The sequence below is a fragment of the Lynx rufus genome, unplaced genomic scaffold, assembly GCF_022079265.1.
Source record: "Lynx rufus isolate CCGP_SWC_20201006 ecotype Redwood Valley unplaced genomic scaffold, mLynRuf1.p SCAF_19, whole genome shotgun sequence".
In the NCBI taxonomy this organism is placed as follows: Eukaryota; Metazoa; Chordata; class Mammalia; order Carnivora; family Felidae; genus Lynx; species Lynx rufus.
Genome location: NW_025814833.1, coordinates 6,673,556 through 6,697,912, shown reverse-complemented (window position 1 = coordinate 6,697,912; position 24,357 = coordinate 6,673,556). Strand labels below are relative to the sequence as shown.

General features: G+C 40.7%; 1 protein-coding gene across 1 annotated transcript in view; it reads left to right on the top strand.

The window, feature by feature from the left end:
* Window positions 1–1,690: 1,690 nt before the first annotated feature.
* AMMECR1 (AMMECR nuclear protein 1) overlaps window positions 1,691–24,357 on the top strand; it is a 126,144-nt gene continuing 103,477 nt past the window's right edge. The window contains exon 1 of the mRNA XM_047081847.1: window positions 1,691–2,214. Coding sequence (XP_046937803.1) covers window positions 1,742–2,214 — 473 coding nt within the window. The 5' untranslated portion in view covers window positions 1,691–1,741. The remainder of the gene's footprint in view (window positions 2,215–24,357) is intronic.

Here is a 24,357-nt window from a genome sequence, read left to right as displayed (position 1 = left end):
TAACCTTGCTATCGTGTCGTGGTTTTGAGAGGCAGTATAGCACAATGGCATGGTTTTTGAAACCTGACATTTAAATCCTTGCTCTATCACTTTCTAGGTGTGTGATGTTGAGTGATTTACTTCTAAGGTTCAATTTCCTCATTGGTAAATGAGCAACCTCAGAGGGTCGCAATGAAGATCAAGTGAGAGGATATATTATTTTGAAGGGTTATGGGGTAAGGTGAAGCATAGTACTCAGCACCCAAAAAATAGTGGTCAATAAATAGTTATTTATTGGATTGTGTACACAGATCTGACTTAATTCATAAACTCTTTGAGAGTGGGAAGCATACTTCCTGGATTTCTACATAAGTACAGTGTTGTGCACATAGTATGGTGCAGGGGATCGATATTTATTGCATGAATGAACTTTTTTCGTTCCTGCGTGGAATAAACAGCCCTCAGCTATTTGCAAGATCCCATTTAACTCAAAGGTGACAAAATCAATCAATACTCTGAAGTCTCCAAATGTACTGACACCTTACTTTGTCTAGATGTTTTGGCATGGTGTAGATACAATGCAAATAACTTACACTTTCTATCAGGCTAATTTCTATGAATTTTAATACTTGAGTTGTCTTAGGTACCCAGAATGGGACTGACTCAATCATACGCCTCCTCATTCATCCAAGCCTTCTTTGATTGAGAATTTTTTTTAATGAATACTAAGAACCATCTAATTATATACCTGAACGAAACCTTCCAACTTGTGACTAAGTACACTACCTGCCCTATTTACCTGTAAGATCTGTGCTGACTACAGATATATTTCAAATTGCTTTGCTCCCAAGCCAAAAAACCAAAACCGAACAAAACAAGCACCCACCGCCGCAAGTTCCAGAGCACAATCAACATCCTTGAACCAGGGAGATGTTGGTTAGGACTTTATTTTTTGCTTTTAAACGTTTGCACGGGGCTAGGAGGGAAAGTTGGGGGAACAAGGAAGAGGTACATAGATTCAACCAGGCTTGAATATTTGTCAATAAGGAAGGAGTATTGCTCTTCGCCATAATCTTGGAAAACCCCTGGTGTGTGCTTAGGTGGGCATTAAAACGACCTCAGTGTGGCCATTTCCCTGATGGCTTTGTACATACTTTATAGGGGCGGTCTCAGGTGTGGAGCTCCAAGCACCTGCTTGCTCAACTCCCGCAGTTCAGAAACCGGCGTATTTGAGGTCGGTGGCTCAGGTTTCACGTAACTCGGCTCAAGTGTCACTAACACTATGTGCAGTGCCGGTCATCGAGCTGTGCTTTGGGACTTGGATACTTAACTTCGGACTTTCTTCTCCCCCCCCCCACTAGTTTTCCCTTCCCTTCTTCCTCCTCTGGAGTGCCCACCTCCTTCCTTTGCTCCCACTCTCTGCTTTCTCTTTCTTGTTTCCTTCTCCTTCCTCTCTCTTAGGCTTTCTGTCTGTCATCCATCCTCTGAGGGCCACAGTGCTTGAGGCTGTGCGGCTCGGGGAAGGCGCGAGTCCCCGCGGGACAGGCGCGAGGTGCTGAGCGGCTAAAGCGCGAGGCGCGCGCCGGGCCAGGGGCGCGCGCCGAGCAGCCGCGTGGCCGGGCGGCCGGCCGGGAAGCGGCGCGCGCGCGCCCCGCGAGCCCCTGGCGCGCCCCCGGCGGCCGGGGCCGCAGCGTGCTCGCCCCCGCCGCCAGTTCGCCTCACTTATGGGTCGGAAGCGCTGCGTGGGGGAGACTGTTCCAAGATGGCGGCGGGTTGCTGCGGGGTGAAGAAGCAGAAACTGTCCAGTTCGCCCCCCTCTGGCTCGGGTGGCGGTGGTGGCGCCTCCTCCTCCTCCCACTGCAGCGGAGAGAGCCAGTGCCGAGCTGGGGAGCTGGGACTAGGAGGCGCCGGCACGCGGCTCAACGGGCTGGGAGGTCTAGCCGGAGGAGGTAGCGGCAGTGGCTGTACCCTCTCTCCCCCCCAGGGCTGCGGCGGCGGCGGCGGGGGGATTTCCCTGTCGCCACCTCCGAGCTGCGGAGTGGGGACCCTACTTTCTACCCCGGCCGCCGCCACCGCTTCCTCGCCCTCCTTGTCGTCCGCCGCCTCGTCCTCATCGCCCGGCTCCCGGAAGATGGTGGTGTCAGCGGAGATGTGCTGCTTTTGCTTCGATGTGCTCTACTGTCACCTGTACGGATACCAGCAGCCCCGGACCCCCCGGTTCACCAACGAGCCCTAGTGAGTACCGTGCCCTCCGCCGCCCTCTCCCTTGCGCTCGGGATGGGGCTCAGAGTTGAAGCAAAGTACGAGTCCGCCTGCCCGCCGGCGGTGGCCCCTGCCTCTCTCTCTGTCCGGGTCCCCGGAGCCACTCGACCTAAGTACGGGAGGGCACCCCGCGCTTTCTGCCCTCCGAGGCAAGCACCCCACACTTGGAGCAGGGTGCTGCTGCAAGAGATGGCTCACTGGTTCCCAAAGGTAGTTCGCTTTCTCTTTGCGATAACTTCGAGGAGTTTTGACCCTTTCCTTCTCTCCTTCGCCACCCCGCGTTCCCACCGCCCTGGTTTTGGAGATCTGGATTACTCAAGGTGTTGACCTCTCCTCACTTTGGTTTCCATTTACCCCACGTGAAAGCCCCGCCAGTATTCCCGCCCCGCGTACCTTGCACAAGGAGAGTTACCATCCCATTGCAGGGTGAAAGCAACTATCCAACTTCTGTTCTGCTAGTGATGGAACTTAGCTCCGGAGCTTATGAGGTTACCCGTCTTTTCCTTCGGGTTTCCTTGAGTCCGGGGGAAGGAGGAGGTTTTTTTTGAAAAACACATTTTCCCTTCCTACCTATTTTTATCCGAACATACCCATTAAAATGTGTTTCTAGTGAAGCGCACCGCCAGCTCTCTCACAGAAGAGTGAGACCTCTTTTTTTTGTGTGTGTGTGTTAATTCCACCGTCTGCGTAATAGCTCATTCAGAGAGAGCTGTCCCCTATACAGTCACTGTCAGTTTGTACGTTAAGCGTGCATTCGCTTTTGTGTCGATTTCACTTGTAAGAAATCTATGTTAGGCTCCACGATTTGAGAGATAATTAAACAATCCCAACAGTAAGTGTGTAGGAATTTTTATGCTTTGTTTTGGCTTGTGTACTTTCAGTTATTTTACCCTTCAAGTGTGTGGTTGAAATTGTTTAAAATAGCAGTTACAGCTAAAAGCAGGTTAATTCTAATCCCCATCCATTTGGATGTGTGGGAGATGGGGCATATGGTTTTTTTTTTTAATGTGTAAACTGAGTGTAAACTGATTTTTTGAGTTAAATGCTAGACAGAATGTAAAGCCCAAGGAAGGGCAGAATGACAAAGAGGGTAATTGTTTTTATTATGAGTTCTTAGCATCATCAACAACAAAAATAATAGAGAAGAATTTCTGTGAAACTTCTACTGAAAACCATCAACCCTTTTCCTAGCTAACACAAGTGCCCCTTGTCGCCATATCATAAATACCTGAATTGATGTTCTTTTCAAACTGCTTCTTTTCATTTTGTGAGATTAGGGGATTAGACTACTACTGGATAAGTATAAACACTTCTGCCTAGACTAAAAATATTAAATTAATATGTAAAGTGCAAATTGCAATAAAGTGTCCTGGTAATTTTAAATTTGTATTGTTTGTTTTCTTTGGCTTAGTACTTTAAATGTATTTAATTTTGTATTTTTGCCACTGTTCTGTGGTCTGTGCATTTTCATTCTGACTTGCTTCATCTTTGGGCATTTATTCATAAAAAATGCATGAAAGAGCATCCAGACTGACACTTTGCCCAGTAAACTAAATATTTTAGAAATTTCATAGTTTTAATTCTGGGAATGTACATCCTAAACCCACACCTTTAGTTAGCCAATTTGTTTTTTGGTTAAGAAGTCAGATTCATTTGAAAGAAACTGCCATGTAAAAAAAAAAAAAAGATCTGTGAAATATTTATTAGCTTGAGTCATTATTTGTGACTTCTCTGCCTTCTCTTGGATGTCTATGATGTATTAAAGCCAGTCGTGGGATGATACATAGGTTGGCTCTGCAAAGTCATGGGACTGCAAAAATTCACTCCTGTTCAGTTACATGACTTTGGCAAAGGCTGTTTTACTATTCACGCTCCGTTGCTCCAAAGCATATGAGAACACACTTTCAGGAGGTGCTATTTTCACACATTTTCAAGTGAGTTTGGGTTAACTGAATGACTATAACGAGAAGTTTAAAAGGAAAGTGAGCTTGACCAGTTCACACAGAAAAGGGTTTTGACGCTGTCATTTTAAGTTGCCACTTGGCACATGTTTTTAAGGTATTGCTTGTCTTCTAATACCCCATCCCCTGGATTTCTTTTTCATGGACTTAAACAGATAAGGCACACTTTTCACCATCACAGATATGTTGAAACAGTGGTGGAAGAATCATAACCATTACCATCTAGCAGGCCTTGAATGTGTCATGTTTTCAACAAAACAACTAATTTAGAAGAGACGCTGATCACGACCAAAGGGAAGACAAATGTTTACTTAAGGGGAAAGAGGACTGCGTCTTATTTTCATTTGTCTTAAAGTCATTTTTGAGGTGTACTGTGGAAAATTCGAGAAAATTTCCTAAAAGCAGTGTTTGATTGTGGGAGTGAAGTAACTAATCTCTTGACAGCGCCTTCATGACCACCACACATTTTCTGTTTTACATATTACGTATTTAACAGCATCGTGTACTTATTAGTGGCTTTGTGCTGGGGGGGGTGGGCATAAGCTGTACAGCATCGTGTACTTATTAGTGGCTTTGTGCTGGGGGGGGTGGGCATAAGCTGTAAATGGACATACTTCTTTTTTTCCCCGAGTTATTAGTATCATGTCATGAGCAGCAGTGTTTGAGGTCTTGTCTCTGTCCACCAAAAGACATGCTTTCAACAACTCAGATTCTCACGTGTAAAAGCACACGGCTTTCACCCCTTCCCAGGGCCTTTCTGTCACAATGTCTGTACGTAGCGAAATCTGCCTTTTACAGGTTTAGAAGTTCTAAATCAAATTACGCTTCCATTCTGAAAGATTATTAGAAATTTCCTCTATGTGTTTCAAGTTTGGGGAAAGGATGTCAATATATGAACAGGCTGTATGGATACAAATTCTTCACTGTTGGTGGCTGTTTCTTGGAGTACATATTCACCGCACAGAGGTGGCAGTAGCTACAGCTTGAGAGGACAGTGACAACTTGTTTAATGGAAGACAGATAACATTCATGTTAAAAGTTAGGAACGCATTACTAAATCCCTGGTCTCCGTTGTACAGGCCCATTTGCCCACAGAAATAAGGTTTAAGACATGATTTTAAACGTGACTTTGGTTGCTTTTTACTATTCAAAATCCGAGGTCTTGGACTCATGTGGGAACCCAGACAGTCATGTTACGGGAAACCATTTGCTACAATAAAGGGATCCACTGTGCCAAGTGTTGAGCCGGTTAGATTCGAAGCAGCGGTTCTCAACTTTGGCCACCCAGTGGAATCCTTGGGGAATTATTCAACGTATGGATACCCACCCCACAATCCCAGAGATTCGGATTGAGTTGGTCCTGGATGGGGCCTGGACATCAGGATTATTAAATGCTCCTCAGGTGATTTTACTGTGCAGCTGAGGCAGAGAACCACCCGTTGTACAATATTCAGCTGGCCCTGTCTCCTGAGATTCACATGAACTTGGTCTGGGGTGGTGCCTGGGAACCCGTATTTTATAAGCAGCCCGGTGTATTTTTGGTAAACAACCGGTTTCAGAAACACTGGCAGTGTGGCCTGCTGAAGACTTGACCCGGGAGCTTGTGTGACGTGGAGGCTCTCAGGTCGCACCTCAGACCTGCTGGATTTGAATCTGCATTTGAACAAGCTCCCCAGGTGGTTCGTCTGCACTTTAAAATTTGAAGGGGAGCGGTTCTCCAACTTTAAAGTACATCAGAATCTCCTGTAGTGCTTGTTAAAGCACAAATTGCTGGGCCCCATTCCCAGAGTTTCTGATTCAGTCTGCCTGGGGTGGGGCCCTGAATTTGCATCTCTAACCAACTCCCTGGTGAAGCGCTCCTGCGGTTCCCAGGACCACAGGGCTGAGACCCACTGGGTTATAGAGTGGTGGGGACCCCAGGAAAGTCCTGGAGCCACTGTAAAGGGAAGGGCAGTTTCCACCGCCAGTTTTCCAGTAAAGCACTTCCTGCTTCCATGTCACTATCCTTTGTCATGTTCTTTCTAACTTAGCACCAGGGAGATTGAATGCTGCCAAGATCATAGTAAGAGTCCCAGGTTCTTGGGATGGTTTCTGTCTGCAGTAGGGGGGAGGTGTGACTCTTAGAAACCGGTGGTGTGATTTTCGGTCTTCCCCCCACCCCCGGAAATGTTAAACGTGAGGGGCACATTTTAGGGGTTAAAAACAGCACAAATATGGTATCTTAAAGTGAGTTGTATTGATTTTGGTAAGGAAAGCCCCCTTTTGTTGCCATAAAAAAATGCTTTGATGATTAGCTCAACTAAGTAACACGTTGTGATAAAATTTTAAAAGCTTTTCCTTACACTTATGCTTGCCGGATTGGATTTTAAGAATTTCCCTCATTAACAAAGAAATATAAAAGGATCCTGCCAAGGCACTGGGATTGTTCAGTCTTCTATGTTTAATGCTGTGTTGCATGTCACGTCCCATGAACTATTTGTTTTAATCTCCTTACCACCTTTTGAAGTTAATGCAGCCCTACATTGTGTATAGACCATGGCTCATAAAAGATACTTTACTATTAACATCAATACTATGGTTTTCCATTGCAGTGAATGACATATAGTTTTAAAAAATCCACCCCTGGACATGCAGCTCTTGAGAGACTCCAGTCAGGTGTTTGAACAGTTAACTCTTTCTTCTCTTGTCACAGCAGTCAAATTACTGTTTTCCAGCATACTTGGGAGGAATTGGGTTGTTTTAGAAAGGCGAAGTAGTAACAGTCCTGTGACATGTTTAAAAAGGTGATTGGACAGTGCAGCTCAGGTCAAAGTGATATTAATGCAGCATTTTAAACACAAGTTATTATATTTCTATTGTGTCTTTTTTAATGAAGACTGACCAGAATAGCCAGAAGGTTTATTTGTCTATTGCAGATGATGCTACTGGGCCAGTACAGATTTCCCTACCCATGTTGGCATAGTGGTTGGCATAATTTTTCTTAAAAAAAAAAAAACCACCACACATCTTGTCTGGAAAATTGTTGAGCACTTTTGAAGGTATTATGCAGGTTGTTCTTCAACAATGTTGATTTCCATTGGAGGGCAATCTAGTGTCGTGTCTTATAGAAAAGAAAGCAGGCACGCCCCCAGTTTGTCATGTATTCTGTAAAAAAAACAGCCAGTGACTGAAATGGAAGGATGTAGAAATATAAGTTACAAAATTATTTTTATATCCATACATAAAGGTGTATGTAGGACAAGGTATATTTAGTTAAAAAGAAAAACTCAAAGCTTATTTTACCTTCTCCCCCATATGGCCAAAGGGAGTGATCATCTAGCTCATAATTTTGCTTGCTTAGGAATAGTGTTTGTGCTGCATCAGGTCCCATTTAGTGGGTGGCAACCAAGCAGGGATCTTTGCTGGGATCTCTCAGTCCAATAGGAAGAAAGACCACTGCTGAGAAAGTGACAAATGCTCTGTTAGCCCATACGCATGAGTTGTTGGGGTGTTTTTCCCTAAGTACGGGTTTCACAGAGACACGCTGACGTTCACATTGCTGTCTTTAAAAAACTGTATACGCTTTTTGAAATTGTATTTGTGTCAAAACACTACACCTTATTATTGCAAAGGATTATAATTTTGAAGTCAGTTGGGCTTCCCACTTAGAGACCATCTTACTTTCTGAGAATGTGTATGTGTGAAACACTAAAACTTGTGCAATGAGATTAGTCAAAGTTCCCTATTTCAATAGGCCTTATTCTGTTCTCTCGATGTCACACATGCTTGCCTGTTTTAAAGCCGCACAATGACCGGGGCTTTTTACATTTAAATTTTCTTCAATAGTCTTTTTTTTTTCTTTTAGAACTTGTGTAATAATGTCTCTTTTTGATACTGTTCTGAATCAATTAAGCTAAGTAAGTGAGGACCAGCAGTAAAAGCCAGGGGCTGCCAAGAATGGACCGTCAATGTGTAAGCTGTCTTTCCCCAATCAGTAATTGGGCGGTTGCTCACAGGACACTGGAGACAGTGTGGGAAGCCAGCGGTTGTGCAGGTGGGAAGAGTAGATTCCCCAACAGCAAACTTACTTAGAGGTGACCTTCTGTAGTTACAGTGCTGCTAAGAGCAAAAATGAGCTACAAGCTTACGTAGTAGAAATAAAAGAGCCCGAAGGAAGAAGCGTGGTGTAATAGCGTAGCTGGTTGGGTGGAGCATAGTTTATGTTTGGTCCAACAATAAGTGGCATCTTTTCTATCTAGTGTGGGTGTATTTTCTGCAGCCCTTAATGTACCATACTTGCAAACTTGCTCAACCTTAAAAATGTTAGTTTTGAAAAGCTGCGTGGAAATTTTATGTCATTTTATGTTATTTTATGGAAAAAAAAAAACCCTGTTATTTCTTGTAGCATGTACGTTAGGCCGAGTTCCTTGGTTGGAAAGCGAAGAAACAGTTCTGTCCTCACAGAGCTTACAGTCTTGTTCAAGGCGTGGTACAGACATCAAAGTCACTTCAAATGCTGACACTGCAATATATACATGATTGTATATGAATTAAAACAAAATGGAAAACACCGTACGTAAGCATGGTGATGCCATGGAATAAAGGAGTGGTTAGGAAGAAGGCTTTTGGGAGAGGATGACTCCTGAGCCACGTTTTGAAATGGCAAGGGTACAGAGATCACTGGTGAAGAGTCTGGTGTGACCAGTAGATCTTGAAGTCTTACTGGCGGTTCTCGAATTCATTGGTCATCACCACACCTCTTGCCACAGTACGTGGGGATTCCCAGCAGCTGTCTTCAGCTGCCAGCTTGCACCCTCAGCATTCTTCATACCACTCCCCTTGCTCTGGTCTCAAAGATCAGAAAACTTCAAGGAAGCTCCAAGTAGGCTTTTGTCTTGGGAACCCTGTGGGAAGGCTGGATAAACGATAAGTGGATCTGGTTGTTGTTTTTCGTGTTAGGAAAAGAACAGTATTGACAGAAGAGCCCTCCAGGAAGTAAGATGAACTGGAAGGAGAAGAGTCTCACGATAGGGGATACCAGCTAGGTTTGAGGTTCTGAGGGCACTAGGAAGACTGGCATTGGAAAAGTGGGGAAGCCACCCTAGGGGCAGAGTTCATGCATATAGGAATGTGGCAAAAGCAAGACGCGGAAGAAGGTATCAGCATATGCAGGGACTCGCACTCCAGGGCCAGGTTTTGTGTGGGAGTGGAAAGATTGCAGCTCACCTGTTTTTTGGCTGCCATCCTTGCCTCCTCTTTTCTTGGCTCTGGGCCTAGCTATTCTTGTGCTCAGGAAAAGTTTGTTCAACAGCTTAGTTGGAATGGCTATGAAATTTGATCACAAGTGTAAGAACCTCCCCTCCCCCTTCACCTATTCCCAGTTGTATCTAAATTTGAGAGAAAGGAGAGGAAGACACGTTGGTTTATAGAATTTGGATCAAGTGTAAATATCCCTGAGATAGCTTTTGGGTGAGGACCTGAAATTAATTGACTGCATGTAAGTAAAGAGGCATTGCAGAAAAAGAAAATTCTACCAAATTCCCATTGCTGGGGGAAGTGAAAGGGAGAGGCTTTGAACATAATTTTGTTTACAAGCCTGAGGAACCAGGAGGATGGTGGTCCCACTAAAAACATGGAGCTGAAGGTATGGGAAAAACAAATAGTTGGCCAGGTGAAATCAGATTTCTCATTATGTGGTTTTCGAGTGTTGGCAGTTATCAAATGTCATTTCTTTTTCAATTAACAGAACCACAGAGTAGCGATAGAGCTATTGTGAGGGTTTGGTCAGTCTCTTGGATCCCTACAGCCTTCCCTGCCCTAGTTGGGACTTTGAATGCTCAGATGAGTAGAGATCAATGATAGTTTTCAGCCTTGTATTACTAGTAAAATACTTGACAGAATGTTGGGTCTCCTGAATGTAGCCATATATATATATAATATATGTGTGTGTGTGTGTGTATATATATATGTGTGTGTGTGTGTGTGTGTGTGTGTATATATATGTTATATATATGTATATATATATATATATTCCATTTGTAGAGCAGTCAGCGATTCTTATGTTTCCTTATGTGAATATTATAGCAGAGCATTCAACAAAAATAGAGCCTCATGGAGGACCATCTCAAGAACTTGTAGTTTCAAACCTTGGATTAAAGGGAATTTCTGAAGGGCTGGAAGTACGGTCTGGTACTAGATTCTAGGTCCTGTGTCCTCAGGCTTAGCAAGTAAGAAATCAAACTGGATCCATTTTGCAGCTTTGCTCACAGTGAATGATAGATGCTATCAATGGACAGGACTGGCCATATTGCTTCACGGTCATTGTGATCTTCAGTGGATGGGCAAATGTGAAAGCTCTGCTTGAGTCCAGGCCTACTAATATTAGTTTTTTAAAAAATGAGGTCTGTGATAGTCTTGATGATTCTTGCCTTTCCTCTATCTGTTTCATTTTACAGATAATCCACACTGTGACCCAAAGCCACATGCAATGCTGGGAGAGCACAGTTGACTGTATTATGCAATATCCTGCCAGAAGATGCTGACCAGCTCTCTAGTAATGGAAAGTAGTGAGATTGACTTAACAGCCTATGTAGCTTGCCTGGCCATTCCATACATTTTCTGTAAGCATATGACACGCAGTTCTAGTAATGTACCTTGTATTGAGATTTTGGATTGCTGCAAGGTGTCAACACCAGATTCTCTGCTTTGCTTCAGGCATGAGTTGATCTCTGAGTCATTCTCATTGAATGGAATCTATGAAAAATTGGTTTTTGTGCTGTCAGCCTCTAGGCCCCACAGCACTGTGACTGCCTCAAAGAGATGCTTATGTGTTAGCCATACTAGTGTGCTGCTTCTCTGTGACATTATTATGGCCTATGTAGCCTAACAACCATAGAGGCATAGATGTTTGGGGCGTAAGCAAGTGATATAGCTGGTGAAACTTGGGTCTCGGTATATATGTCATTGTAGTAAGAGAAATACCTTTTGTATCCTGATTTTGAACAACAGTGAGGTAAGTGTTTAGATGATGGGTCCTTTTTTACATCCTTTTCAAATTATTATTTGGTAAGTGGAAGCTGATGTTGGTAATTTGGTCACTAAGGGAGAATCTCACGAAGTCTTCTGGCCTTTTTCCATGTTAGAGCATTGCTCTCAAGGCATTTTACGAAGTTTCCCATGATTAAAACAAATCGACAACTCTCCATGCTTCCTTGGCACTCCAAACCCAAAACTTGCCATCAGCGTGGCATACTTGGTTTCTTAGTTCATGGAGTAGCTCTTTGATGTTAGGACTAGGTGTCAGGTAATCAGTGAGTAAAGGATTTTGCATCTACCCCACCCTCTTGTCAGTTCAAAAAGCTCTCACAACAACAAATGGGAATGCTACTGTTCTCTTTCTCTGACACTAATAAGGTGATGATGTGTGGTTTCTGATGCGTTTTACCCCACAGACTCCTCAAACCATTGCTCTGTTTGGCAAGTCCTTTTGCAGAAATGTACTCTTTCACCATGGGAAAGCGTTAACTCTGTGGAGAAAGAGTCACAGAGGGCTGGAGGCAGGAATGGAGGGCACATGGGAGCCAAGGAGGGAGAAAAATGCGATTATTGTCAAGTGAGGTGAAGCCTGGATTCAGGGAAGAAAAAGAAGACCTAGTGCCTGGTCTGGAGTAGGGCTGCCCCAAGAGGCATATTTTGCAATATTAGAAACCCGGGGGTACCTCCTTTAGAACCAGTGGCCATGGTGCTCTCGTTAAAAAAAAAAAAAAAATTAGTCCTGAGAAACAGATGCACAGCATAAAGTATAGTAATACTAGAAGACTTGTATATGCACCCCCTGAGTACTTCCAAGAGACCACGTTGAAAGGAGAATGAGGTCTCTGGGCAAGTTTGGTGGCCATGGGACAGATAGCCTAAGTATACCCCAAACAGATAAAACGTTGGCACTCTCTGATCATCATTGTTTCTTTTTTTCTTGGCTTGTCTCCGAACATAGTTCTAAATCCTCAGGTGTTCAGATGTGTCTTATTTTTAGATCTGTGTTTTTCGGTGGTAAGAGATGTATGAAGTTTCATTTATAGCTTGCGTAGTTATTCTCCATAACCAAGATTATGGAGCAGATAATATTAAAGGATAGACTCAGCTATAATTTCAGACTGCAGAATGCGGTTATGCATAGGAAGGCATTCTGTTGACCAGATTCCGGTCTTCTATACCTTTTCTCCAGTGTCTCTCAACAGGACATACTATGGTCCATCTAATTTGCCGACTACATTCTCACAGATAACTGGAGGGTCGACCATTTTCAGTTAATCAGTTTCTCTTTAATCATACAGATGTATGCTGCTTTTAGAAAATTAATTGGTATATCTATTAATTAGTGGTTTAAAAAACCACATAATGTGAGACCAACCCTCTTTCCAGATTTTTAAGTGTACAGTACAGTACTGATAACTGTAAGTGCCATGTTTAGCTTATTTTTTAAAGATTGTTTTTAAAGTTTATTTATTTGTTTTGAAAGAGAGAGAAAGAGCATGCATACATGCACAAGCTGGGGAGGGGCAGGGAGAAGGAGAGAGAATCCCAGGCAGGCTCCACACTCAGCCCAGTGCGGAGCAGGACACAGGGCTCAATCTTCTCACCAACCGGGAGATCATGGCCTGAGCTGATATCGAGAATCTGACGCTTACCTGACTGAACCACCCTGGTGCCCCTAGCTGATTTTTTTAAGGTACGTGGTAGTGGCTCTACCCCAAAGCAACTAATGTTTCATTAGAATTTGGGAAATCTCTTAAAACTTAATCTTGCAAACACATATTAGAGATGTACAAAGCTTATTGATGGGAGAGCCTAATTGAGGCTTTGAAGTATTTATTTTTCCAAGCTTACTGAACAGTATGAGTAAACTAGATTAAAGGCATTAGAGTCAGAAAGAACCATTAAAAAATGTTTCACCCTCGTAGGGTGTCAGTATTTGACGTGGCATTTATCATTCACTTTATGAGTATACTTAATACCACCTATCTGTATTTGAATAGAACTTGATTTTCTAGCTCTCTTTTTGCTATCCTCTGTTCTTTATGGCTTTCTAATGAATTTGCTGATGATCATATAAGGAAACATCTTTGATAGGTAGGAACTTTGCCATTGTTTACTCAGTCTTAACAGTGAAAGGACCAAGGGCCAAGGCATTACAGGGGAATGTTAGTTTTGACAGCTGAACCTGATATATCTGAGGAAATGTGTTTTCTAGAGAGATGGAAAATTGGAAAACACGTTGCCTAATGGGATACCATAAGTAAGGCCTTTTAAGTCCATATGTGTGTATATAAACCACTTTAGTTAAGCACTTCTTGAAATTGCCTCTTATTTGCTTTAATGAAAAGCTCATATCTAAAGCCAGTAGTGGAGTACTCACTTTGGGAGCACATATACTAAGTGTGGTAGTGGAATCTGAAATAATAGGTATGGTCAAGTCATGGGTCTTGAAAGTTGTTTATTTGCCTCATTGTCTACGCAACCAATGTGAGATTCTTTAGCGGAGGTATAGAAATTTTTTAATATTCTCCCTCAATTGTGATGCATTAATTTGGATTGTGGAGCAGTTTCTAACTTCTTCCATTTAGAGATGGCTTTGCAGCTTTAGAGAAGAAAGTAGAATTTCCACTATGATTATCCCTTTCCCTGCAGACCTTTTAAAATGAATATTTGTTTAAGCTTCAAGATTTATTTGACAATATTATCTTAAGACGGTGTATTTTACATCAAAACCTATCATTCACACCTGGTACTGCTCTTCATATTGTAAATTCTCATATTTCAGTTCAACAAGTCATAGTGGTTATGGGTGGAACACCATGGGTGTAAGGTAGAGGTCTATAAAACAGGCATAAGCCACGCTTCCTGCCCTTGAAAAGCTTGCAGTCATATTGAGGAGGTTCATGAAACAGATAATGGGGTCACATGATTTAACGGCTGAATAAATGATGGAGACAATGAGGTCTGTAAGAGTTTGGACAAAGACTAATGTGGGCTTGGATTATACAGGAGGGCTTCATGGACAAAGTAGGATTCAGGCTGGGAAGACCTTTCACAAATGGATAAAGCATTCTAGACAGGGAAACAACTTAAAGACACAGAGGTCAGAATGAGCATTATACAGTAGTCAATGGGTACCAATCAAAGGTATATTGAAGCGGGGGAGATCGTAGCAAGAAAAGGGACTCGTCAAGCGATTGCTATAATTCAAGCATTGGGAAATGAAGGTCTGCCAGTTGACAATTTTAAACTATTAATGGCCTGTGAATTGCTTCTTTCTTGGTAAAGTTTCCCTTTTGTCCAGTTAATTATGCCTCAGCAGCTCCTTTAATGTCATGAATGTCATGAAGCCTGGACAGGAGACTTGGAAATAACGTAAGCAGGAGTCTGCTGTGTAGACAAAGTGCTTTCATTTATCAATAGACATTCAGCATAAGTCAGTTAGATTAACACTGGTTACATCACCCTTTGCCTGAGTGCCTTCTACATTCAGTGTTCTTTTTTTCTTCGAAACTTCAGTGTCTCAAATGTGAAGTTGAGAAAGTTGAGTACCAACAAAGATTATGTAATTTAAAAAATAAGCTACCCTAATTATTATAGAATTAAATGGCTTTAAACCACTTTTTTTCTCCTTAAATGAATGAAGAGATTTTACTTGGATGTTACAATTGTAACTCACATAAGGTAGGTCCTGGAAAATGATAATAATTATAGGAGAATTGTGTGCTAATTATTGAATGATGTTATTTATCAAATTAGCTTCAACATAGATTAGTCTAATGGGTATGTTCTTTCTGGTTCCTAACATGCCCTATTCTAGAATGCTACAACTCTAAGACACAAACTAGATAAACAAAATCTTTAAAAGTTTTATAGTGTTACCCAAAAACAAAATTCTAAAATGGTTTCCTGAATTACAATAAAACAACATATTTTTATTTTATGTTGAACAAGATTTACCCGTTGAAGAAGAAAGAGCAGATTCTTACTATTTTTGTTGATGATTTGTCTGTAATTATATGAGATATACGTTTAGGACCCAAAACAACTTTTTCGGTGATCACTGTAAAATTTAATTTCCTTTCATTTTATTTTAGTAACTCTCTTCTTGTTTTCCTCCTGACTATGTTTCAGAATATAAGAAAATTATTTCCTAACTGTTAGACTGATCTCTGACAGGGTCTAGCCACATAACCATGAGTGTTGTGGCAACGTACTCAGGAAGGAAAAAAACAACACTGACACAGTGCTTATTAGCAGTGTTCTCTGCCTAGTCAGTTCAGGGTTGTCGTTGTTGTTGTTTTTTAATAAGTAAACGATCTCTCCATGTCGTAGCCTTGAAGTATGAATAATATGTAATTTGAATTACATATTACTACAGTGAAGTAAAGGAATGCCAGATGTTAAAAGAAAAGAGTGGTAGTGAAGTCTTTTTGTGTCCAAGCTTTTGAAGAAGACATGGAGTTTGACTTAGGGACACGATCATAGACCTTTATTAATAAAGGTGAACACTCTCATCAAGGGAAGGAGAGGTGATTTTTTTTATACAGGGTTGCACCGTTTAGATGCCAATTTCACTTTTCACAGGCTTCAAACAATAGGCATGCTAAATGGGCAGTGGCCTCCATAGTGTGGAGCACAATCAAGGAAAAAAAAAAGGCAGTGGTTTTCCGTTTTGGCTATGGCAAGAGAACAAGCAAATCCTATTTTAAAGTGAAAAAAATGGGTGTGGGTCCAAAGGGTCCTGGTTCCTGTCTCCGTTGGCTGCTCTTAGAACCTTTGCTGTGTTTATTTCAGTACAGTCTAGAGAAATTCAAGTCAGTTTTTACAGAAGAGGAGCATTTCAGTCTTGGAGCTTTCTTTCACTTCCATGAAGAGTATAATTATTCACCATCCCATCATAACCATGTGTTAACCCTTTGCTAACTTAATTAACTTGCACCAGCCCAGCAGAGCCACTGGTGCTGTCTTGTTCTCAGAATTATTGTTATACTTATTTGAGTATTTTTGACTCCTTATCTCTCCCACCCCAAAATTGAAGCATAAGTCAAGGAATATCCTTCTCTTCCCCTTCCTCAACATAATTTCTCTTTGGAGCTTTGTCACTTTTGAGAGAAGCAGTCTTGAATATCTGAAGACTTTATAGCAACTGCATTAAGTAATTTTTGCCACTTAAATTCTAGTAGTGTTTACCACTTTGCATTATCTAGAAAGCTTGCTGGTTCTGCTAGTCTTCCAATTTGGGGAGGTGGTGGAGTGATGAGGAATAAGAGATTGTAAATTGATGACTTCTAAGTTTTTTCAAACAGTGGATTTGAATATCTAAAGGAGTGTGTTTAACTGGACTGATTTTGAATTTGGGGCAGTGCTAGATCTCAGAGATTTCTAGAAGTTTTTCTAAGAGGGTTTTAAAGCAGAGAATAAGAGATGTTCCATTGGGTTCCTTCCTATGCCTTACCTGAAAGTGAGGATCTTTGTGTCTGTATGCATAATTAACACCAAAAGATCTTTGTGGATTTATTTGATATTGTTTACTATTTGAAGATTGACCTGGCTATATGTAGTTATACACAGGAGGGACATGTGTTTATGATTCTTAAAGAGGCATAGCATAGGCTTTAATTGCCTGCTTATCTTTTACTCTATGATCCCATTCATATCTAATGTTGGAACACTTGGAAGGCTATTTGGTACTATTTATTTTCTGGTGTTTTATTTTAAACTGTAGGTTCCCATATGTTTAGATAAATGCTTCCTACCTAATATTTCTACAGTCAGGAACTTTTCATCTAATGTCTAAGAATGGATTTTAGGGGGTCAGCAAACCACAGTGGATATCCTACATTTGGTGAAAAAAAAGGAATACCTTTATTTGTTTTTATGGAAATTCTTGATGTGTCTGTTCTCACATTAATATAATTTAGATGAAGGAAAACAGATTTGAAGAAGCCTGACCCAAGGGATTTTAAGTTATCCTGAAAGCACAAATAATATTTTAGCATGTAATTTCCATCATAAAATGTTTTATGGCAGACTTGTTTATGTCATAGTTCTGAGTCAAAGCTGAATTCAACACATTAGTCTTTAACTTATCCACAATTAATATCTTCTGGCTACGAACCAACACTGCTTCATGACTCTTAAACCATTTCCTTATATTAATCAACAGCTGTAGAAATGTGCTTTATTTGGGGGGGGCATTTAAAAAAAGAAAATGAAAAAATTTTTTCACTTCCTGAGTTACTGCATAGTTTACAATGCAAAGAAAACATCCAAGCGTCGTTGTATAACAGGATAGTTACTAACTTAGCAACTTATTCACCCATTTTAGCCTTAAAGTACACAAGATTCAGATTCTTCCAATTACTATCTCAGCAAAATGAAAAATCGTTTAATCAAGGACTCTAATGGTTGCTCATAAATTCCTGAAATTGCAGATTTTAAGTTCATGAATTCTAAAGATACATGGTAGGAAAAGCCTACCATGTTATATACCTTCATTGTATGTTGATGCTGGTTTAAAAAAATATGTATGCAATAGGACAGGGAAAGTAAATGATAGCATCATAAGTATCACTGAGACTACTGTGGATTTGTATGAGTGATTTCCTCTATATTAAGGATCTGCTCAATTTAAATTGGTTTTCTTAGAAAAGATTTGAATGGCTTTGTAGTCACTCTTACAGTGTTTCAAACATTTAGTGAGTGATTCTCAACATTTTTCTTCCTGAAACATGACTCTGTGCCTTGCAACATAATTCCCAAACTCAGCGTTTTGCGTACAATTCCAGGTGCTACTTTAAGAGGGGAAGGTCGGTTACTTTGAAAGAATTATGCATTTGTTCTCATTCTTCTCCCCACTTCTCCCTCCCCTTCTCAAACATACACACACAAAGGTATGAGCAGGTTGTTTTCATATCATACCTGCAACTAAATTCATTCAGGACTCCCAGAACTACCTAAATGAAGAACCACTTATAATATGTTTGACTTGACATCTCCTAATTTAGTATGAGGATAATGCTACCATTGAGATCAAACTTTTTCACAACTTCCAGTTTGGTTTGGCAACATTATAATGAATCATCAATTGTGTGGGGTAAAATAGTAAATTTTCTATTAAAATGAGTTTTAAAATGTTTATGATTCTTTAGAGAGTCCAAGACTTAGAGCTTATAATCACCATCCACCTCATTTCATCTATGGAATACATTGAGACCTTTTCTTAGTAACCTTTCATCTGTTACAACTCTAGGCATTGAACTAGATTTTGTGCTTTCAGTCTTACCATGACTTGGATAAGTCATCGTCTCTCATGTCCTTTTATTTAAAATTAACATATGTGAATCTTTAAAAAGTAATACTTAAATAACACTGAAAATGCAGCCAAATGTTGATAACAATAAATGCCTTTTTATCGCATCTGTTATCAAAAAACACATTTATTTCCTGGTAGTCACCAAAGGTAAAATGGAATGTAAATCTAGGCTGATCATATTTTCTCTCTTCTAATTTTATAGATGTTCATGAATACTTTAACCTAGCAACTTATGTGTAGATCTCACCAAGGACCCCCCTATTTTTCTGGGTACTTTTAAGAGCTGAAGGTTACACTCTTTTTAGAAGACACCAGTCTCAGAATGATTTTCAAACTCAAGAGGGGATTTCCAGAATATTGGTGTAAGGATCTCAGAAAATCTACTCCTCTACAAAAGCAGCATGGACACTGGCAAAAAATTTCAAGACTAACCTTTTCAGAATTCTTGAAATTAATCAAAGACTTCCAACAACCTGAGGAACATTTACTCATTATAAACAGCTGATTTCCATAAGAACAGTGAGCTTTGTTGTGTTTTAACTTGCCCTATTCCTGTCTCCTTTTGCCTACTTCCACAGGGAAACCAGCAGCCATGCAACCACAGTAGCTGTGAAAACCAGTAGCCACTGGAGGGGTCAAGCTCCCCAAATATCCCTATCACCAAGAATTATCACTATTTGACCTGCCGAGCAGCTCCTGGAAAGGCTCCGTTCACAAGGCTTGTCTTTATTTGACCTGACTCATCCTTGCTCAGTGGAAAAGCATTATCCTCAGGGCAGTTGTTGAAAACAGGCAAGGGCAATTTTTTAACATCGCATCTGCCTGAGCTAGTGATTCCTGGGGAGGGCAAAGAAGAGGCTGGCCGAAAAACTTAAAAGGAGGATCTGGGGGTGCGATAGGGGGCTTTAACAAGCTCCAGGATATTCCTGGGTATCTAGAAGATCACAGACATATGTAGGGCTGTGTGTATGCCCAGAAAAGACTTGAGGAGGCCCTATTTGCTCACCACTGGTTGACTTTGAGAACCTACAGAATCAGGAAATGAAGGCTAAAGCAGAGTTGTAAACTGCTGGAAGGCATGCCCCAACACACACACACACACACACACACACACACACACACACACACACACACACACACACAGGGTCTCTTGACATAGGATGAAAGATCTAGTGGTTCAAGACATTTTAGAAAATCTCTTTCCAATCATTAGCTGACCCCTAACTAACTGAGTGGAGACTTCAATTGGCCACACATGACAGGGAATACAGATTTGACAGAATTAGTCCAGGGAAGTCACTAAACAAACAACAAACCTTGGGGAAGGATCTGATTTCCAAACTTGCTATGTTACATTATTTAAAATGTCCTCTTTTCAACAACAAAAAAAATAAAATACAAAGACATAGGAAAGTATGACATACAGGGAGATGAACAGTCCATAGAAACTGTTTCTGAGGAAACTCAGATGTTGTGCTTATTAGTCAAAATTTTAAATGAACTATTATAAATCTATTAAAAGGAAATCATGTCTCAAGAATTAAAAGAAAGTATGTGAATGTCTCATCAAGTAAAGAATATCAATAAAGAGATAGAAATTATTTTAAAAAGAACCAAATGGAAAATTTGGAGTTGAAAATTTCAATGACTGAAATAAAAAATTTACTGATGTAGTTTAACAGCAGATGTGAATGACAGAATTAAGAATCAGCAAACTTGAGGATAGATTAATTGAGATTATGTCCTCCAAGGACCAAGAAGAATGAAGAAAAATGAGCAGAACCTAAGAGACCTGTGGGACACCAGCAACTATACCAATATATATATAGTAGGAGTCCCAGAAGGAGAAGGTGGGGCAGCAGAAAGAATATTTGAAGGAATAATGGCTGAAAATGTCCCAAATTTGTTAAAACAACAACAACAACAAAAACACATCGATCTACAACATCCAAGGGGCTCAGCTCAAAGTAGGATAAATTCAGAAGGATTTACACCTAGACACCTGATGGTCAAGTTGTGGAAAGCCAAAAACAAAGAGAATCTTGAATGCAGCGTAGACAAGGGATCCTCAATAAGATTAACAGCTGATTTCTCATCAGAAAGCATGGAGGCCAGAAGGGCAGTGGGATAAAATATTCAAAGTGCTGGAATAAATGGGTCGTCAACCAAGTATCCTATATCTAGCAAGACTGTCCTTCAGAAATGAAGGAAAAATTAGGACATTTCCAGATAAATGAAAACTGAATTTATTGCTACAGATCTGCTCTACAAGGAATACTAAAGGGAATCCTTCAGGCTGAAATAAAAGGACACTAGATAGTAACTTGAATGTACACAAAGAAATAGCACTGGTAAAGGTGACTACATAGATAAATATAAAAGACAGTGTAAAGGTATCCTTGTTTGTAACTTTTGTTCTATCTGATTTAAAAACCAGCTCAGGGGCGCCTGGGTAGTTCAGTCAGTTAAATGCCTGACTCTTGATTTTGGCTCAGGTCATGATCTCATAGTTGTGAGATCGAGCCCTGCATCAGTCTCCATGTGGGGTGTGGATCCTACTTAAGATTCTCCCTTTCCCTCTCCCTCTGCCCCTCCCCTGCTTGTGCTCTCTGTCTCTCTCTCATATCAATCAATCAATCAATCAGTAAAATAAAACACAGCCAAGTGAAGCAGTAATTATAAAACTGTTGATTGGCTTATCATGTACAAAGGTAATTTTAATGATGATAGTAGCTTAAAGGAGCAGGGTAGAGAACAGAGCTATAATGGAAGAGAGATTTTGTACACTGTTGACATTGGTCACTATTAATCTGAACTAGATTTTTAAAAATTAGATGTTAATTATAGCTCCCAAGGCAGCCATTGAGAAAATGGCTCAAGCTAGAGTAAAGAATTGGTAGTTAGCTTTAGAAATCTCATTGCTTTGCCATGCAGGTTAGATTCTGGGAGTGCAATTATAGATTCCTTATTTTCAAAGTGAAGTTTTATTTGAAAGTTTTTCATATGCTGTAAACAGGTTGAAGTGTATTGCCTACATAGCATATTTTGGGCTCTTTCCAGGTAAACCTTAATAAAATACTAAGAAAACTTCATACTTACCAATTCTCAGAACAATCTCATGAACTAAGAGTTTGTTCTTACCCAGTTTTTAAGATGGGAAAACTATAGCAAAGAGAATTTAAGCCTTGCCTGTTTCTTCTTAGCAGGATTTCTAACATTGTGAAAGTTGCGGTACTCAAGCTTTGGTTTTATAACTTAGTCCTCCCCTCTCCTAAAAGTGGTTAATGGCACATATTTATCTTTTGATATTAAAATTAATGTGTTTAAGGGGCACCTGGGTGGCTCAGTCATTTAGGCATTTGGCTTCAGCTCAGGTCACAATCTCACGGTTTGTGAGTTTGAGCCTGGTGTCTGTCTGCTGTCAACACGAAGCCCATGTCAGATCCTCTGTCCCCCTGTCTCTCTGCCTCTCCCCTGCTCACATTCCCTCTCTCACTCTATCAAAAATAAAAAAATAAAATAAACACTTAAAATTAATATATTTAAGGTGCACCTGGGTGGCTCGGTAGGTTACACGTCTGACTCTTGGTTTTGGCTCAGGTCATGATTTTGCACTTCGGGGGTTCAAGCCCTGCATTGGGCTCTGTGCTGATAGCATGGAGCCTGCTTGGGATTCTCTCTCTCCCTCTCTCTCTGCCCCTCCCATGCTCACGCTGTCTCTCTCTCAAAAGAAATAAATAAACTTAAAAAAATAAAATTAATATGTTTAAGAATTTTATGACACCTCACAAGGTTAACTGACAAGTTAAAAATCCCTCCCTGAGCTTGCTTCCCTCTCTTCTAGAACTAATTCAAAGAGACCTTCAGTCTGATGTGTAGCATCTGTCACAAAAAGTATATATCTGTTGCCTAGAAAGTTGTTTTTTAGGGGCCCCTGGGTGGCTGAGTCATTTAAGTGGCTGACTTCGGCACAGGTCATGATTTCACGGTTTCTGAGTTCAAGCCCTGTGTAGGGCTCTGTGCTGACAGCTCAGAGCCTGGAGCCTGCTTCAGATTCTTTGTCTCCCCCTCTCTCTGCCCCTACCCCACTCACACACTCTCTCTCTCAAAAAATGAACATTAAAAAAATTCAAAGAAAGTGGCTTTTAGCTCAAGTAGAGGTCTTAAGAGACTGGGAAAAATTTTTTTCTTTTCTGAAATAAGTATAGCACATCAATTAAAAAAATGTTGAAGTGTTTCCACAGAAATTTTGAATTTTAGAAATAAATCATCTGTCAGTCTGCAAATTAAATGCATCCTTGAAAAAGTTAATGCAAATAAGTATTTGTTAAGAATTTACTATGACCAAGGCATTGCAGGAGATTCAAGGATAGGTAAGATGTTTTTCTTACCCTCATCAAGGCTTGTTATTAGGACAAGTGTGAAGTGTTGTAATATTTAATTAATTTTATATTAATGCTGACTTCAAAAACAAGAAAGAACTGTAGAGTTGTAGTATAACCTAACCTCTTGGAATGTTCATAACCTAACTAACAAAGTACGGAATGGACTTACAGGTCTAGATGATAAATTCCGTTATAACCCACATTATAATACTGGTGACTTGTTCCTACTGGGAGAAAATCAGCTGTAACTGACTCGCTTTCAGTTCTGTTGGTTTGAGGAAAAAGTAATGTGGCCGACACAATGACTCAAAGCTCCGAACAGTTTTGAATGGATCTGGAAGCGGCCACCAGTAGCAGGAAACCAGGAGTGCACTGCTTCTGGGGGGCTGGCTGTCGGGAGCTGGGGTGTCCAGCAGAAAAAGCGGGATTCCTTGTAAGTAGGAAGCTATCGAACCCGTGCTCTCAGAAGGGACTACCATCTTCTCTCCCCACCCCCCAAGGGATCTTAGTCTCCTTATTTAGCATTTGTTTACCAAGCTTAAAGGGAGTAGCTTAGCAATTTTGTAGTAATGTTTGGGCTTAGCAGCAAGCTGTGCGTGGTTGAGGAAGAGAGAAAGGAGGCAGTTCCAGTATACAGATAAAGAAGGTGCTGGTGTTACCTCCACAAGGCCAGAGCAACACCCTCGAGTGATGTGGCGGGTTGTTTATGATAGCACAATTCCTATCTATAATATACTTGTAACAGTCTTTTATTTGCCCTCACAACAAACCCACTGTGCTATTTTAGGCAAATTAGTTCAGTTATAAATTAAATTATTTTTTAAGTTATTTAATTTTTAAATTGGCAAGTCTTAATTAAATGAACTGTTCAAAGATGATTGACCTAGACATTAGTTACTTTGGGAATAATGAGATAGATACAGCTTCCCTGCCCTTACGAAGTTTATACTCTAGTAAAAGAGCTAAGTTATGCACTGAGATAACTGTAATACAAATAAGTTAACACCTTATAGAAGGACAAATAAACCCTACAGAGGTTAGAGAGTGAGGGGTGTGAATGGAAGATTTTAGCTAAGATGACTGAAGCGTCATCTGGTTCACAGACATACAGAGGTGAAAAGAAAAAGGAAATTTACAAACCACCTATATTCCCATGAAAAGTCTTGGCTTTACCAGAATAAGCCTGCATCTTTTTGAGCATGGCTGTCTGGGGATAGGCAGTCATTGATCTTGGAGGGGCTCATGCTAATGAGAAGTTAATTTTCTAAACATCATGCCAGGGCAGGGGCAGAATCAATGGTAAAGAATCCTTCCAGGCCTGGGGTTTTAAGAGTAGGTCAAAAGGGACAGGATAATAGGTCAAATTAACTCAAAGATAGTCTGTGTCCCTAGATATGACAGACATTGTGCCAGGTACAGCTAATGCTATGGTCCCTTG